The sequence below is a fragment of the Chenopodium quinoa genome, unplaced genomic scaffold (genome assembly GCF_001683475.1).
Source record: "Chenopodium quinoa cultivar QQ74 unplaced genomic scaffold, ASM168347v1, whole genome shotgun sequence".
NCBI lineage: Eukaryota > Viridiplantae > Streptophyta > Magnoliopsida > Caryophyllales > Amaranthaceae > Chenopodium > Chenopodium quinoa.
Window position 1 is genome coordinate 5,852,140 of NW_018744080.1, and position 17,432 is coordinate 5,869,571.

The window sequence follows — 17,432 nt, forward strand, 5'->3', positions numbered from 1 at the left end:
GGGTTATAACCTGTTACAATTCAACCAACAAAACACGTACTACGAATGCTTCCATACAATACAAACACTCTAAATAGTTCCGCGCAACTCGAATTATTCATCCATAACCAATACAATACAAAAAAATTAATTATACTGTAATTTCCAAAAAAACAATTAAAGATGAATTAAAAAAGCATTGATTTATAATTTAGAAATGTAATAACAATAACCAATAGGCTAAATAAAATTAAAGTAGATATATAAAAATGTGTTATATCATTTTATTAAGCTAAATGCGATAAATCATAACATCGATTAATAAGATAACTAGTCTTTCAACAAAAAATTAAGCCTAAAAAACTTAGCCCATTGTTCTCGAATCTCATCCAATTCTACATCGTTGTAGGCTGCAAGTCTTGCCAAATACTTCTGAAAAAAAAATACGTGTATATATATTATACTTTATAAAAATAAAACATCAACCTAAACTCGTAATATATCTCATCACTAACCTCTTTCAAATTACCCCTGCAATTGCTATGGAAAGATACTATCTCATACATATATCTCATCACATAATAAGCACATTCGGTACCACCACATTGTTGAGCACACTAATTCAAATGAACATAGTACAATTATTTAATATATTAAATAATACTTTCATTACTAATAGAATGAAAAGGCAAAAAATTATACGCTTACCTCCATTCTTATGTGCAGTAATTGTGGTCTACTCGTTTTGAAAGCATTTCCTTTAAGGTGTGACCTATATACATTGTAAGGTCTAAAAAAAAATCATAAAAATCATTAGATTAAACGAATGAAAAATAAATTTTTATCACATGCATATGAATACGTAGTACTACGAATGTTGTGTACTAACATCTTCATTACTTTGGAAAACTCTGAGTTTCGAGCGTTCGGAGGTGATTGAATAACAGAATCAAACTCATACACAAGACTCATACGCAAATCAATCACATAGAGTACCCAATGATTCCTACATTTTAATAAACTTGTTCGTATTATTCACATAATTAAAATAATAAAATTATGAAAAAGTAAAGATTTCAAGGATCAGTAGTACATACGCTTCCATATATGGAGCCAAAATGAATTTGCATTGTGCATCCTTTTTCCTTAATTCAGTAAGAAAAGCATTTTTCAAATACATTTGGACTTCAAGGAAATCTTTCTTGATTTCAGCTGCAGAAATATTTTGGGGGCACAAGAATTTGATTCTAGTCTTCTGAAATAATGAGATATGCTCTTCAATTAAGTACCTGCATTTTACAGAAAAAATCAATAATTAGTATAATAAATGGATCTAATAAAATATATTTCATAGTAAAACAAATTCAAAGAACTTTAATGAATGTTAGTATTTACAATATGTAGACATGGATTAATGAAATATTAGCCCATGCTCCTCGTAGTAATTCAGAGACATCATCACTAGTAGCATAAATTTCTGTGTCTTCCTTTTGATAAAATAATGGAGCCTTCAATGGAATTGTCGTAGTATCATAATCTCCACTTCCTGAAGTCATGCAATAATACAACATAGAACACTGTTTACCAAGACTCGACAATATTTTCCGGAATAGTTATGCCTTTGCCTTTAATAGTTGAATGCTCTGAGTTGATAGGTCCGCAACTATCAACTTTGTCTTTGGTTTGCACCAATTCATTATCCGTCTTTTTTGCCAAAGTCATAACCTTCAAGAAAAGATAAATATTAATATAATTTAGTTACAAATATCTTAGATCATTACATAGCATATCAATGAATTACCTCATCCGTAAAGAAGACTAAATCTGCCAGTCACCCCAAAAAAAAACCTTACGCCTCACCCAACTTGGTGATACCGTCATCAGTCTCTTCTGGGAGATTTAGGTGAGAATAATCACTGTAAACATGGTCAACACTAACTCTATAAATGTCACGGTTCATTTTCTTGTTATGAATCACTCCACTAGGAAAAGGTTCTGCCGTTCCATCGGCCACAATCACTGAGTTCCCACTGAACTCATCAACTAAAGCAAGACGACATTTAGTTGGGACCTACATAATTGATCATGTCGTAAGAAACATGAAAGCATAATCTACAGTTAACAATTAATAAGTATGAGAAATAAAAGCAGGTAAGATTCTTTGTACAAAAACTGATGTTTTGATAAATTAACCTCTGGCAAATGGGTTTTGGGAGGAACATATGGGTCAGACAGGGAGGAAGGGGGCAGGGGTACTTAATGGACAACCTCCGCAAAATTCACAGTATGATGTATTTGCAGAATATATATATATATCACAAAGATAGAGGAACGAAAGCAAGAGGAACTTTGTACTAAGGAAAAAAAGAATCTAAGCTGGCTAATATCATGCCAAACTTAAAATACCCTCATCATGAAATGTTAAACCAGCATGAATACACCAAGGGTCGATTGTGAGAAGCAACAATGAGCAACAATGACAAGCTCATGTCACAATTGTTGCTAATATGTCTCAGGTTTTAATGTTAAATCATCAGAAGAATACACCAAACCTACTCCATGTTGATATGGTCTATCTGAGAATCTGACAGCTCTTGAATGTGCCTTTTAATTATATGAGAGCAGTATCTTGCATGATATCTGATCTTCCAACACCTAACAAGAATCCAAACACACTTTCACACCTCATGTGCATAATATATCCTTGTCATTCTTCTTGGTTCCAGATAATAATATTTCTCTGCGATTTACATTGAAATTACTCATAAATAACAAACATTAGCACCCTAATTAAATCCATTGGACGTTGTTCTACCTCCAATCTGATAGACTCCAAACACCCTGTCACACCTCATATGTTTAATTTATCAAAGTCATCCTTCTTGGTTCAAATTAATAATAAAACTCAGGAATTAAGTTGAAATTACTCGTAACATTAACAAACACTAGAACCCTAATCCAATCTATTAACAAACACTAGCAACAGGACAAGGTTAATTAAAGAGAAGTGCGGGAAAGTTAGAAGCTGCCTTTAATCATAGATGTTGTGGGTTTCCATTTTAGTTAATCATTGTAACATGTATTATCTAAGTCTTGAGTGTAAGTAGCGTAACTTAGCTGTTGGTGAGATTATCCAGAAATTAGAGAAAACAAATGAGAGATTTGTAGCCTAAAGCTACTATGAGATTATGCTTACAAGATTATGCTACTATGAGTTTTTTAAAAGCAGACTTTATTAAAGGATTAGAATATCTTGAATGCTATTTATGCTCCACTACTGATCTTGTAATAGATTTGTTAATTTTAGAGGATAAATTTTATATACTTTGCAATAAGCTGACTTCCAGAAAAGGACTGTGCTACTACAATCATTAGTGGTATCTACTAGTTTGTGTTTTGTGTTGCATTTCTTGTAGGCTAAATAGCATCACTCCAGATATGAACGAGTGAAATCATAAATCATTTTGCTGTTTTAACACATGTCAAGTTAAATTCTCACAGATATGAATGAAAAAGCTTAGATGCAAAATTAAGAAGCTTAGATACAATCCATTGTATGAACAACAAAAGGTCAATAGTAACTTTTATCTTCAATAAATACATCAAATAGCAAGAAAAAGAATACCACTCCAACAACAAATTCTGCAAACAATACCAACTAACTCCACAAACCTAAAATTAAGAAGACTAAACAATGCTAAACAAACTATCCATCTTAACTCAGTTCTGAATTCAGTTGTGAAAGTCAGCTCTGAATTGTGTTCTGATTTTCAGTTCTGAATTCAATTCTGAATTTCAGCTTTGAAATCAGTTTTGAATTTCAGCACTAAAATCAATTCTAAATTTCAGCTCTGAAATCAGTTTTAAATTTCAGCACTGAAATCAGTTCTGAGTTTCAGCTCTGAAATCAGTTCTGAATTTCAGCACTGAAATCAGTTCTGAGTTTCAGCACTGAAATCAGTTCTGAATTTCAGCTCTGAAATCAGTTCTGATTTTCAGTTCTGAATTCAATTCTGATTTTCAGATCTGAATTCAGGTCTGATTTTCAGCTCTGAATTTAGGTCTGATTTTCAGCTCTGAATTCAGGTCTAATTTTCAGCTCTGAATTCAGGTCTGATTTTCAGCTCTGAATTCAGTTCTGGAAGTCGGCTCTAAATTCAGTTCTAATTTTTAGTTCTGAATTCAGTTCTGAAATTCGGCTTTGAATTCAGTTCTGATTATCAATTCTGCATTTAGTTCTGAAATTCGACTTTGAATTTAGTTCTGATTATCAATTCTCCATTCATCTCATGTGATAATAATTAAGAGCTCAATCTCAATCAAATGAAGGTTTACCTCTAACAAGGGAGGACTTAGCTCTGTTGGATTGGTTGAGGAAGATGGGGAAGGTTGAGCATCATTTACTTGCAAATCATTAGCAGTAATGTGTGGTATGAAATCAGAAAGATAAGAATTTACAGCTGCTGCAATGCCTTCCTTTAATTTTTCTTCAAATTCTCGAGTTAAGTTCTCTTTAAATTCATCTAGTTCTTGTAATGAGAAACCACTTTTAGACATGTTTTTACCTTTTACCGGGCCAAATGCTTTTCTATAGCCGACACCAATCCCACATCCACCAAGTCCTTTCACAAATCCACGATGGTCCTTTTTCCCAAATGCCAAAGTAAGGGCATCAACGCCTCGCTCTGATTGTTTACACTCTCCTTCCTCAGATTCCTTTGATTATTTTTGCAAGTTCTCTTCCTATTTGAAAAAACATAGAAAAAGTTAATTAGATGACCAGAAATCTGTAATTCCAGTAGATTTATTTGTTTTGATAAACTATGAGATACAACTACATTGGCAATTCGAATAGTCTCCGTATCTTTTGGGTCGATGCCCCATGTTCCATCTGGCAACCGCTTTTCATGAGCTAAACCCCACTCAAGAGCTCGACGATCAAAAATAGAACCAGTTGATGTACTGCTCTGGGAAGTGTTGCCAGTAGTTGAAGATTCTGCCAGAGCAGGAAATCTATTTTCAAGTCTCTTTTGCTTATTCAAAATTATCCGAGCTCTTTGAAAACTGTTTCGACCCAAGTGATGGCGACATTTGTTTAGCTTTACATTTTCCTTCCCCTTTTCACTCTTTTCCTGTTTTTTTTTTGTTTTTTTTTTAAAAAAAAAGAAAAGAGAGTTAAACATTATCATATTCTTCACAATCAGTTTTTGTTTGATTAATTAACAGTGCATGTGAATATGTAGTTACCTTGAATTCTGCTGATTTACTATATATTTCGAACCTCTTCCATTTCTCCTCTGTAAAGTAACCTTCATACACTTCCCATGGCTTCATATTTGCTTTAGGAGAAGTGGCCGGGTATGGGTTTTTAAAAGTGATGATTCGTGCCCTTAAATTCGACTTGTGACAGCTGAATCGCGAAGCCACAACACTATGAAACCTTTTTTGCCTTTCTCCACTTGGATCCTCAATGTGGAACATTCGCTGTGGATTAAAAAAAAAAGTTAACTAATATTTTGAATAGCAACATGAGTAACTAGTAAGTGAATAGTTTATACCTTTGTCTCCTCCCATATATTTTCCCGATCCACTTTATCTATTTTTGCATACTCATTCACAGTGATGTCTAATCTCTTAGCACATGCACCAATTTGTTTTCCATAAACGAGTTCCCATTCACTAGTAGGCAAGTCATAATCATTGAATTCAAGCACCATAGGCTTACTTGATTGTATTGCCTTTGATGGCCCCCTACTCCTCTTCTTAGATGATGTGGCTTGCAAAGCAACATCTTGGCTTGAGGAAGTTTGCTCTTGACTTTGTTGAATGGCCATATTTATGCTCCTTGATCTAGAAATGCTTGCATAAAACAAAATACAAAAACTGACAGAATTAAATATTACACGAACATAGCTATATTTTTACAGATTATAAAAGGTTTCTATCTACAAGTAAGTAACAAAGCAAGCAGATATAAATAATAAAAGCAACCTCCAGAGACATTATTTTTCAATTCCTAAAGTTATAATACCAATAAAAACAGTCAAGCTTGTGCCGCTTATATAAGAACTATGTAAAATTCCATTTAATATGTCAAAGCTCAAAAGACTAAAATCCAAGTGAAACTGGAGGTTTTATAGTCATCTAACATTATTGTCTAGCATTATAGTTACAAATTAATCAAAGAATTAAAAAGAACTACAGATTGATAAAAAATGAAGCCTAGGTATCAACATATTCTCCCTCCTCATAGGCATATTCTTCATCTGCGACAATGTCTTCCCACTCTCTTAGGGGTTGAACCCCAATAGATAGAGGCGGTGTATCATCAAATAGGTCATACTCTTCCTCATCGACAACATTTTCGACACCAACAATTCTTCTCTTGCCTTAAACAACAACCTGCCAGTTATGATCAATGTTATCCCTTACATAGAAAATTTGTTTTGCTTGTGAAGCTAAAACAAAGGGCTCCTCCCCATCAACAAATCGACTTGAATCCACTAAATTAAAACCAAATAGTTCATCTATCTTTTTCCCTCGCCGGTTGTCAGCCCACCTGCACCGGAAAACAGGAACTACAAAATCAACATAATTCGGCTCCCATATCTCTTGAATGACCCCATAATATGACTGTGTTGCATTAATAGGCCTAGCATCCTTAGAGCTTGAGTATTCCGTAGAAGATGCGACAACCATAACACCACTATTTTGATGTACACTCTTATCATCTTGGCGACAAGTGTAGAAACAATACCCATTGATGTCATAGCCTTCATAACTGTTCACAAACAATTGAGGACCCTGTGAAAGCCATCTGATTGTATCAGATACATTATTATTCGGTTGCCCTAACTCACACTTCACTTGGTTTTGAAACCATTCAACAAAAAAATGATTATGTTTTTGCATCAAAGCATATGTACCTATTCTTGGATTCATTCTTTTCAAATAATTGAGATGAGTTTCTATATAAGGATGGACTTCTGAAAGGTTTTGAAGAACATAACGATGAGCTTTCTGGATTCTATCTGATGGAGGCTTCACAAACTGACGACCGATCGTCCCTTGCCATTGAAGTCTGCCTTCATGACGAGATGTTGGAACTCCAATTTCTTTAGCCATAGTTAAGAACACAGAACAAAAGTTTCTAGCCTCCTCTGCAATTAACCTCCAACAATACTACCTTCTGGATGTGCTTTGTTGGTCGCCTTTTCTTTTAAAGTTCCCATGTGTCTCTCATAAGGGTACATCCATCTCAAAAAAACCGGGCCACATTCCTTGATTTCTCGTACTAGATGGACAACCAAATGAACCATTATGTCAAAAAATGAAGGAGGAAAATACATCTCAAATTTGCATAATGTTTCTACAACATCAGTTTGCATTTCATCAAGTTTATCTGGATCAATCACCTTGTTACATATGGCATTAAAAAATAGGCAAAGTTTAACAATAGTGTGCCTAACATGTTTTGGCAAAAGACCTTGAAGTGCAATAGGCAACATCACTTGCATCATGACATGGCAATCATGGGATTTCATACCAATTAATCTCTTATCGGCCATTGAAACTAGACGCTTAATGTTCGACGAGTACCCTGTAGGTACTTTGATGCCGTACAAACACTCAAAAAGTATTATTTTTTTCTCCTCTCTAGACAATGTGTAGCAAGCTCGAGGCAAAAATGTCTTTATTGTTTCGTCATTTTCTACGGGCCATAACTTTGGTCGAATATTTGCAAGCTTCATGTCTTTCCGGAAATCTTTAGTATCCATTGTCTTGTTAGGTATATTTAATAATGTCCCGATGATTGAATCGCATACATTTTTTTCAATATGCATAACATCAAGACAATGTCTAACAGACAAGTGTTTCCAATAAGGAAGAGTCCAAAATGTAGACACCTTTTTCCAAAGACCCGTAATAGTGGTAGGTTTACCAACTTTCCTAAACAACATCTTTGATTCTCTCCCACAACTCTATACCACTAAGTGGCTCACGCAACCACTGTTTCTCTGGGAACCCACTGAATTCAGTTTTTTTTCTTACGATAAGGGTGATCTCGACGAAGCAGTCGTCTAGTATGCATATAAACATCCTTTCCAAAATTCTTGAGGCGTGTTGGTTCCATTTTGTCCTCACAAATGGGGCATGGTTTTTTCCCTCTTACTTTGTAACCAGACAAGTTCCCATAAGCCGGGAAATCACTTACAGTGCAAAAAATCATGGCCCGCAAACTAAAATTTGTACTTGTATGGGCATCGAACATTGGAACACCTTTATCCCATAACAGTCTCAAATCCTCCAAGAGAGGCTCCAAGTAGACATCTATGTCATTACCGGGTTGTTTGGGACCCGATATTAGAAGCGACAACATGATGTACTTACGTTTCATGCATAGCCAAGGAGGCAAGTTATAAATTGACAAAAGCACCGGCTATGTGCTGTGTTGAGAGCTAAGGGTACTGTAAGGATTTATCCCGTCGGTACTTAATGCAAGTCTCAGGTTCCTAGCCTCTTTACCAAACTCCGGAAATGTATCATCAATATGTTTCCATTGCTTCGAATCAGCGGGATGCCTAATGTACCCATCTTTTTTCCTCTCTTGTGCATGCCACACCAAGTTTTTTGCATCCTTCTTGATAGAAAAAAGTCGTTTAAACCTCGGTATTATAGGCAGATACCATAACACCTTAGCTGGTGGCCACTTCTTGCGATTGGGGTTTGAACCCTCGCGCTTGTAGCGATCAACACCACACTTTGGACAAGAATCAAGGTTTTCATACTCATTTTGAAAAAGTACACAATCATTAAGACATGCATCGATCTTCGTGTACTCAAGACCTAAGGGACACAATAGCTTCTTTGCATAGTAGGTAGACTTAGGAATGTCATTCCCTTCGGGAAACATGTCTGATAAAGCTTTTAACAACGAATTGAAACTTGTATCGGTCCAACCGTTCTTTTCTTTCAAGTTAAATAATGTTAAAACCCCTGATAGCTTAGAGTACTTTGCACATCCAGGATATAAAGGTGTCTGGGCGGCCTTTGACACATTTTCAAACATACGAGATTCTTCGTTCACATGATCACCCAAACCATCCATCATCTCAGGAATGTGATTCTCCTCAAAAAAATCATCCGTATCCCTTTCATTATCATCATATTGTTCTCTATTCTCCATATCAGCGTCATTGATTAATGACCTACTAGTTGTAGGAATTATTTTCAGCAGTTCTACAAAATTCCTCAATCCCGTTCAAGAACTCGGGTTGAGTTCGATTTTCAACATACATCCAATCACGATTCATTTCTTACTACGAATTATAGAAAAAGCAAGCATATAACTATTAGAACAAGTGCATAAGAAACAAACAAAGACAATTACAATAGAACAGCAACCAGAGATTATCAATCAACTCCCACAAGATAAAATACCTCAAAAAACAGTCAAACTCACAAGTATGAACAAAATGCAAGCACACTTGATATATGCCTACCAGGCTACCACTAATTCATTTTCTTCGGTTAAATAAATACAACCAATTGGAATAACCGAATAAAATTGGTGTGTTAACTCATTTTCAGCTTTGAATTTCAACCCGAATCATTTTAGTACTGATTATCAGTTTAGAATTTTAGCTCTGAAATCAGTTCTGAATTTTAGCTCTGAAATCAGTTCTGAATTTCAGCTCTGAATAAGCTTTATTTAGTGCAAAATAGTGCATGCCGGCAGATGTTCTGCTTAACAAACAATGCTAATTGTTAACTTCAATTCCTTAAGATGAAAGAGGTATATAACAGATGCTCAAAATGGAAAACAGTGCATGTCGGCAGGGAATATTCCATAATATGTCCAAATATCCAATCACCACAACAAAGGCACAAGTGTTTCGTTTACATTTCAGTTAGTGCAGGCATCTAGTAGCAACTAAGCCTAATGCTTAAGTACAGCACAAATGACTGCAAACCCACATAGCAAAGTGTAAAACTTTAAATACTACAAGAACTCAAATCACTAATCTCTGTAAGAAATGCCTATCCACCTACGAATATGTATAAATTTGATAAGTTGTGGGAAATCTCACTGATCAAACTTAACTATGGATCATAGACACAAACATTTGTGGATTCACCAAAAAAAAAACAAAGCAAAGAAATACTCACTAATGCATAATACAATTCCATTTTTGAAGCTATCCAAGGAGTGGATCTGAACTTAAATGTTGAAGTATTAGCGATTTGGTCAAGTACTATCTCGTCACTCAAAACTCAAAAGGATCCAAAACTTTGATTTTAGTTCTGATTTTCAGTCTTGAATTTCAGTTTTGATTCAGTTCTAATTTTCAATTCTGAACTTCAGATCTGAAATTCAGCTCTGAAATCAGTTTTGAATTTCAGCACTGAATCAGTTCTGAATTTTAGCACTGAAATCATTTCTGAGTTTCAGAGCTGAAATCAGTTTTGAATTTTAGCACTGAAATCAGTTCTGAGTTTCAGCACTGAAATCAGTTCTGAATTTCAGCTCTGAAATCAGTTCTGATGTTAAAGTGTGATAGCCTGAACAGTGGCGGCGAATGTTGACATGTCAAGCCGGAAATCTCCAACCTTGCTCCCTCTCCTTATGGTTTTAGACAGGAAAAACAGACGTTAATAAACACACACAAGTTAAGAGCATATATTTCTTCTCAGAATCATTAATAGACACTAAAGTGCAGGAGAACAACCATAAGGATATAACATCCAACACGACAAATAACAAATTTCAATCTAAAACCTACAGAAAATTCACTCAGAAATGCCAAATCCAAGCCTATGGACGTTTAATTAAATTGAGGGACAAAGGACTCTAACAACTTAATTAAACATTTTTAAATTAATTGGCTACTGTTTAATGATGAAAACAGATTACAAACCAATGAATCAGGTCAGTAAGTTCAAGCAGTAAGATTAAATCAGATGATGATCAATCATCAAAAGTTCGAAATGATCATTAATTCGTAATAACGATGAAAAGATGTCATCAATCTGATCTGAAAACACCAGAAATTGATAAATTACAGCCCCTAACATCAATCAAATGAGCTGCCTAATTCTTCAATTAGGTCAAAATAATCTTAAAACATATCAAAAATTGAGAATTCACACTATTTTCTTACATAATGAAAGCGCTGAATTCTTCCTAAGTCTATAGGGCTGTAGGACTTTATAGTCAAGCATAACAAATTTATATACTAGCAGTCTTAACATCACATGGTCATGAACAATTTCTGGAACAATCAGTAGCACAGGGCGCAAACAAAGCACAAGTAGAATAACCACATGACAGCAGCAACTAGACGAAGCATAATGCATAATTTTCATGGAATCAAAAAAACCAACCAAAAAGGCCTGACATACTCGGCTAGTATACCCCAATTAGACATGCATATACCCCAATTACACAAAGCAGTTCACAAACAATAATCGTTTCTGAATTTTTTTTGTTCGAAATATTCATCAAAACCTAATTTCCTTGGTTTTTTAATAATCTAATTTCATTAAAAATTAATCAAGTAATTGAAAACAACAACAATCAATTCGAACTTACATGTAAAAACACTAATTCGAAAGTAAAATAACCCTAATTCAAAAGGAACACATACCTCAAACTTTGATAAAAATCCCATAAAGCTGATCCCAAATTCGAACAAACCAAAACAACAATTAATGGAGTGAGATGCAGCAACAGAGAAGGAAGAGAGGTGAAGGAGAAGGAGGAGCGCGCTGTGAAGGGGTGAAGGAGGAGAAGTCGTGAAGGTGGAGCGAAAGTGTTAGTTTTTTTTTATTTTTGCGAATTTTGAGCTACCTTAATTTATTTTTTTTATTTTTTACCTTTAATCAAAATTATAATGAAAATTACTTTTCAAAAAAAAAAATTTAATGAAAAATTAATAAAATTAAGAGAAAGTATAAAACTAGAAACTTTCCTTCAAAAAAAAAAAAAAGTAAACTATAAATTTAATATTTGTTGGTCTTAAAAAAAACAAAAATTATTGTTAGACTTATTATTTATAACCAGCGTTTGTAAACTAGTTACAAAATTTTTACTTTGACTTATTATTTGTAACTGGCGTTTGTAACCTAGTTACAAATGTTTTGGTCAACTTTTCTTTGACTTATTATTTGTAACTGGCGTTTCTAAGCTAGTTACAAATGTTTTGGTCAACTTTTTTGACTTAATATTTGTAACTCGCGTTTATAAGCTAGTTACAAACGCTTTGGTCAAACTTTCTTTGACTAAGTATTTGTAACTGGCGTTTGTAAGCTAGTTACAAGTTTTTTAGTCAAATGTTTTGCGACTGAACATTTGTAACTGACATTTATTTAGTCAGTTACTAATAAAACTTCAAATAAAGATACACCACATATTAGTAACTGACATTTACTACATTGGTTACTAATGTCATGGAATTTGTAACTGGCATTATCTTAGTCGGTTACTACTGATGCTTCTGTAACTAGCATAATATACGCCAGTTACTAATAGGGTGTTACAAATAGCATTTTTTCTACTATCGTATGCAAAGAAATAAATGCTTATTTTATTAAAAGGGAAAAAAGGAAAAAAACTACAAAGTAAAATTAAGGAAAATGCAGGTTACCTATGCTAGACTTATTGGGGAAAGGAAGAATGAAAAAGAAATAGAAAACGAGGTCATGAACTCTTGTCGTTGAAGCCCGCCTTGTGTCTTGTGCTTATCATCACCCGGTCGTCTTAGAATTGCTACCTAGAGGACATGGGATCTTGTTTGCTTCTATGAGATCTTAAATGAGATTTTGAAATTTGTAGCATTCATCGGTGGTATGACCATTTCCTTGATGGTACTTGCAATAAGAATTTGGATCCCATCTTGAAGATCGCTTTTCTGGTGTTGGATCGGTAAGGCCAATAGGTTTGATTAATTCTCGATCATAGAGACGATCGAAAGCAACATCATTGGTCATTCCAATGGGTGTGCACTCACTATTGGGCTTCTTTTAAGATCCTTGATTATCCATGGCTAAGACTTTATTGAGATTAAAGTTAGTAACATTGTTACTAGAGTAGGTGTCTTTGGACGAAGAAGAATTGTCGTTCTTTTTTCCTTTCCAGCCACTTTGGTTACTATAGTTAGTAGCTTTTGGCTTTGCGAGGTCATCTTCGATTTTAATACCGATGTCATAGACGGCCTTGAAAGTATTCAAATTATGTTGATATTTCAAACGTTTCGAATACTTCTCTTGGAGATTCTTGATAAAAATCCTTACAGATTCTTTTTCGGTAGGCACCTCAATCATTTTAGCGGAAGTTTTGCTCCACTTATTAAAGAAATAAGTAAAGCCTTCATTCACTTTTTGTCTTAGAATCTCAAGTTATCTATAGTCGGTTTTGACTTGAATATTATATTTATATCTATCAATGAAAGCGTTTACAATGGCATCCCAAGTAGAGGTTTTCTCTTTGTCAAGGGAAAAGAACCATTTTTTACAAACGGTTTCAAGAGATAAAGAAAACAAGAAATAAAAGACTTTCCTATCAATCCTCTTAATGTTCATTATGGTCTCGAAAGCTCTTAAGTGGAAATAAGGATTGTCTATAGCCTTAAACCTAGGGATGTCGTTGGTATTAAACTTCTGCGGAAGAAGCTCTTTGTCGACCAAGACCTCTTGCGATCTAATGCCCTGGAATCTATAGTCATTTGATATTTTGCTCAAGCTTTCTTACATGAGCTCCATTTGTTGTTGTTTCACAGGGTCATTGATTTGAAAGGTTAAATCCTTCAACACCTCAGTCATGTTGGCCTTTGCTTCTTAAGCTCAATGACTTCTTCTTGACTTGCCATTATCTTCTTAGCTTTTCTTTTTCGACCGACTGGTTTATCAAAAAGTTGAACTTGAACAAAGGTGTTGTCCTTGATAAATTGTCCTTCTCTCCTTGACTAAGTACTGTGGAAAGGAAAATTGGGGATAAGTTTTTTATTATTTATTTTGACTCAAGCTCTATTCAACATGGAAGGGAATGGGAATATATTGGTCCCCCCCACTCGAATAACGGAAAACGACTCATGCATGAACCTAAGACATGGTCATGGTGACATATACAAAGTGTGTACTAAGACTAGTGAGTGTAGGTGACATGTTAAGACTTGTGTCATGACCATGGAACTAAGTGCTTAGACTCAATTAAGGACTAAACATGGCTACCGTCATTAAAAAACTGATCAAACTAATTAATAAACTGTTTAATTAGACTCGACGTGATGACTCGAGTAATAAACTGGATTGTCGCTAAAGCAACAGAACTATCGGCACACACTGAAATGCAGCGCCATACGACAGGGTCGTCGCCAGGCGTTGCATAGCAGTGTTTGGCGCCACATCCAAAACCTCTACGCCATTGCCAGAACATTAATCTGGGACTGTTTCAAGTATTTTTACTTTAAAGGGACATGCCTATAGCCGTACTAAGTAAGTTTGATTGATTTATCAGACTTTAATTACTCATATTAATTAATTCATTAAGCAAAATCATTTAGTCATTAATTAGTTTATTTAGACTTAATCACAAGTCAAACAAACGGTTAGTATAAACACACATAGGTTATGCACGAGCAAAGAATGCACAAGTAGTCAAGTAGTCACAATATGATGCAATTTGTTTGCAACCTAACCATGGCTCTAGTTCTCTAAAGTTCAAGGATATAGGTTAGTCAAAGAGGGTCCATGGTTATGAGTCTGGATGCATCGCATGGAAGCCTTACCTTTGGAAGGGTTGACGCCTATGGATGGGACCACGCAAGTTAAACTTGCTTCCACGGTTTGGTGGATTCACAAACTCGGATGTACCCGTAGTTGCCATGAAAGTCCGATTAGGTAGATGGAGTGTGAAACCCCAGAGGGTTATGACCATATGTAGAACACATATGGGTTTCAGAAAAGAGAAAAAAACTCAATCAGGAAGTAGAATCGAGCTTAAAGTGATAGAACCAGTCAAAACAAGAAGGCAGAGTTTTGGCTTGGTATTGGAAGAGCACGACGCGAGACAACAGAGTCTTTCGCCAAAAAATAATTCCATCGTCAGACGACAAGGTTGTCTCCATGTGACGAACTCTATTTTCTCAGTGCTAGTTCCTACATGCCTCAGCAGCTTTCTGTGTTCTTAGAATTTTCCAGTTTTTGCAATATTATTTCGATTCTAGTTGTGAAAGATATTTCTCAAATTTCCTACGTGTAAGAATCCTATGTTTTTTATCTATTTCGGATGGTCTATCCAATGAGGACCATTTTTATGCATATGACAATAATGTTAATCAAAATTACGCACATGAAATACTTAGAAATTTTTTAGTCTTATCCGCTCATTTTAAATCATTGCCAAAATAAATTTCAGGAATTAAAATAGAAATCCTCCCCAGTGGAGTCGCCAAAAACTGTAGGGAATATTTCAAGCATTACCCCAAACTTGAACCCCACTGTAATCATACACTTAAGCATTGTGGCGTCCAAAGGGAAATAAGCAAGAGGAAAAGAGTCACCAACAAGTTTTAGGAACTTGTAAACCGTTCAAATGGTGAAGGTTACACCCCTTAACGATCCATGAGATAGTAAACTACCATAGGTCTGGAACCATGGCTGGTGTTTTGGGATGAGGGTATGAATCCAATCTAAAAGAGAAAGAACTCGCCCTATAAAATAGACCTCTACTTTATTCTACTCGTATTCATGTGCACTTTTTTGACTAACATGCAATCATTAGGTTAACCCTAAACCTGTTTAGCCTATGTTGGTTGAATATTAATGCACAAACAAACCTATTATTGGCAATCACTTGAATTATAATTGATTAGGGGATTTTGCTCCCACCAATCGGAATGCGCCACGTGGGCCAATCAGGTCCTGTCAAGTGTCCCCCAGTTGGACCTCTCAGGGCTTGCCACGTGGCACACGCTTATTCGTCCACCCTGGACTTATTATGTCATGACACGTGGCATACTCCATGCCTAATGGAGAAGCCGGTCACCTAGGCCCAACTTCCGAGGGAAGCCCAATCAGCCCAAGGTTAACCTAAACCTAGATTGGCACGTTTCCCGAGGTTATAAATACCTCCCTTAATCCTCATTAAGGGGGAGAACGCAAAAAACGCAGATTACACACATTAAACACTCTCACCTAGAGAGACCCAATCACTTTAATTTCCGCATTAATTACTCCTTAATCAAGTACTAACTTGACCGTTGGAGGCGGAGCTCCCACCACAAGGAGTCTCCGTTGTTTTGCAGGTACAGGCGTCCGGTTCCAGTCTCGGAATTGTAACTCTCCCGCAGGACATCAGAAAACCCCAAAACATTTTGGCGCCGTCTGTGGGGAGAGTACTTCTGAGATGGCATCCACGTCTGTACCGACTCCTGAAGAGAGGCGTCCCCTAGACGACCCTCAAGTTCAGTCGGACCACGATACTGAGAATGAATTTGAAGTTGAAGCTCACACAGCTTCAGACGGGACCCTAAGGGCCCGACGTACCCGTCATACCGAAAGGAGGGAACGGGAACATCTTCAAACTGGAAGCGAGCCAGCAGGCGCACCGCCTGTTCGGCAGCAGCCGACTGATGGGTCTGCTCCCATCACAAGGAACGAACTCATGACCTTCATGAGGGACTTCAAGGGAGAAATTCAAGAGTTGATCAACAAGAAGCCGCCTGCTCTGGACAAGGAGCAGTCGGCTAAGAAACCCTCCACTTCACGGAAGAGGAAGCCAGTTCAAGGGCGAGAGGCGACCCCTCATCCTAAATCTAGGAAGTGGGAGCCACCTGCCCTTGATTTCACAAAATACCGTTTTCCTACTCCAGGAAATAGGAAACCTGTTCGTCATATTCAGGCGGACGGGTCGAGGAAAACATACACAGACGCTCGGCTACTGCTAGAGCAGAAGAAGAGTGACCGATTGTCAGAGTCGGCCTCTACTTCAAACTTCCAAGACAGTCTGCGAAATACCTCGATAAGGCATACTCAGTCGTATCATGAGGGTCAGTCAGGCGGCACCTCCCGTCAGTCCGACTTTCATAGCGACCAGGCGGTACCAAACTTACCGTTTGTACCGCAACAACAGTATTTTTTACTGCCACCTCCGTTTGGTGGACATGCAGCAAAAAATGTCCAACCTATGGACTGGCAGCTACGGTTGCTTAGACTTGGTGAACAGCCGTCGACCTTCTCCAAGGAAATTACTGAAGCCGCTCAACCGACCAAAGTGAAAAATGTATTAGTAGGCGCCTATGACGGCACTACTAACCCAGAAGACCATCTGATGGCATTCACCAACCTGATGTACCTTCAAGGGTTGGATGATCCCACTTGGTGCAAGTGTTTCCCAGCGACTCTCAAAGGAATCGCACAACAATGGTTCGGCAACCTGCCGACTGGTTGTGTAA

The 17,432-nt window shown here is 36.4% G+C and overlaps 1 protein-coding gene across 11 annotated transcripts; it reads right to left on the minus strand.

Annotated features, from left to right (window-relative positions):
* Positions 1–220: 220 nt before the first annotated feature.
* On the minus strand, positions 221–11,860 carry LOC110691595. Of its 11 annotated transcripts, none has more exons than XM_021868549.1 (12): positions 11,628–11,857; positions 10,150–10,603; positions 5,538–5,862; positions 5,227–5,463; positions 4,315–5,111; positions 1,781–2,050; positions 1,375–1,704; positions 1,077–1,268; positions 869–985; positions 688–769; positions 495–596; positions 221–408 (listed from the first exon to the last, which is right to left on the minus strand). In XM_021868549.1, exons 7-12 carry the CDS (start codon positions 1,548–1,550, stop codon positions 310–312), a joined length of 768 nt encoding a protein of 255 aa, XP_021724241.1. In that variant the 5' UTR covers positions 1,551–1,704; positions 1,781–2,050; positions 4,315–5,111; positions 5,227–5,463; positions 5,538–5,862; positions 10,150–10,603; positions 11,628–11,857; the 3' UTR covers positions 221–309. The 11 variants fall into 11 exon arrangements, with proteins under 11 accessions (XP_021724241.1, XP_021724240.1, XP_021724242.1 ...); XM_021868548.1 differs by having other exon boundaries at positions 221–411; positions 11,628–11,856; XM_021868550.1 differs by lacking the exon at positions 495–596 and having other exon boundaries at positions 221–411; positions 11,628–11,856.
* Between the last annotated feature and the right edge of the window lie 5,572 nt (positions 11,861–17,432).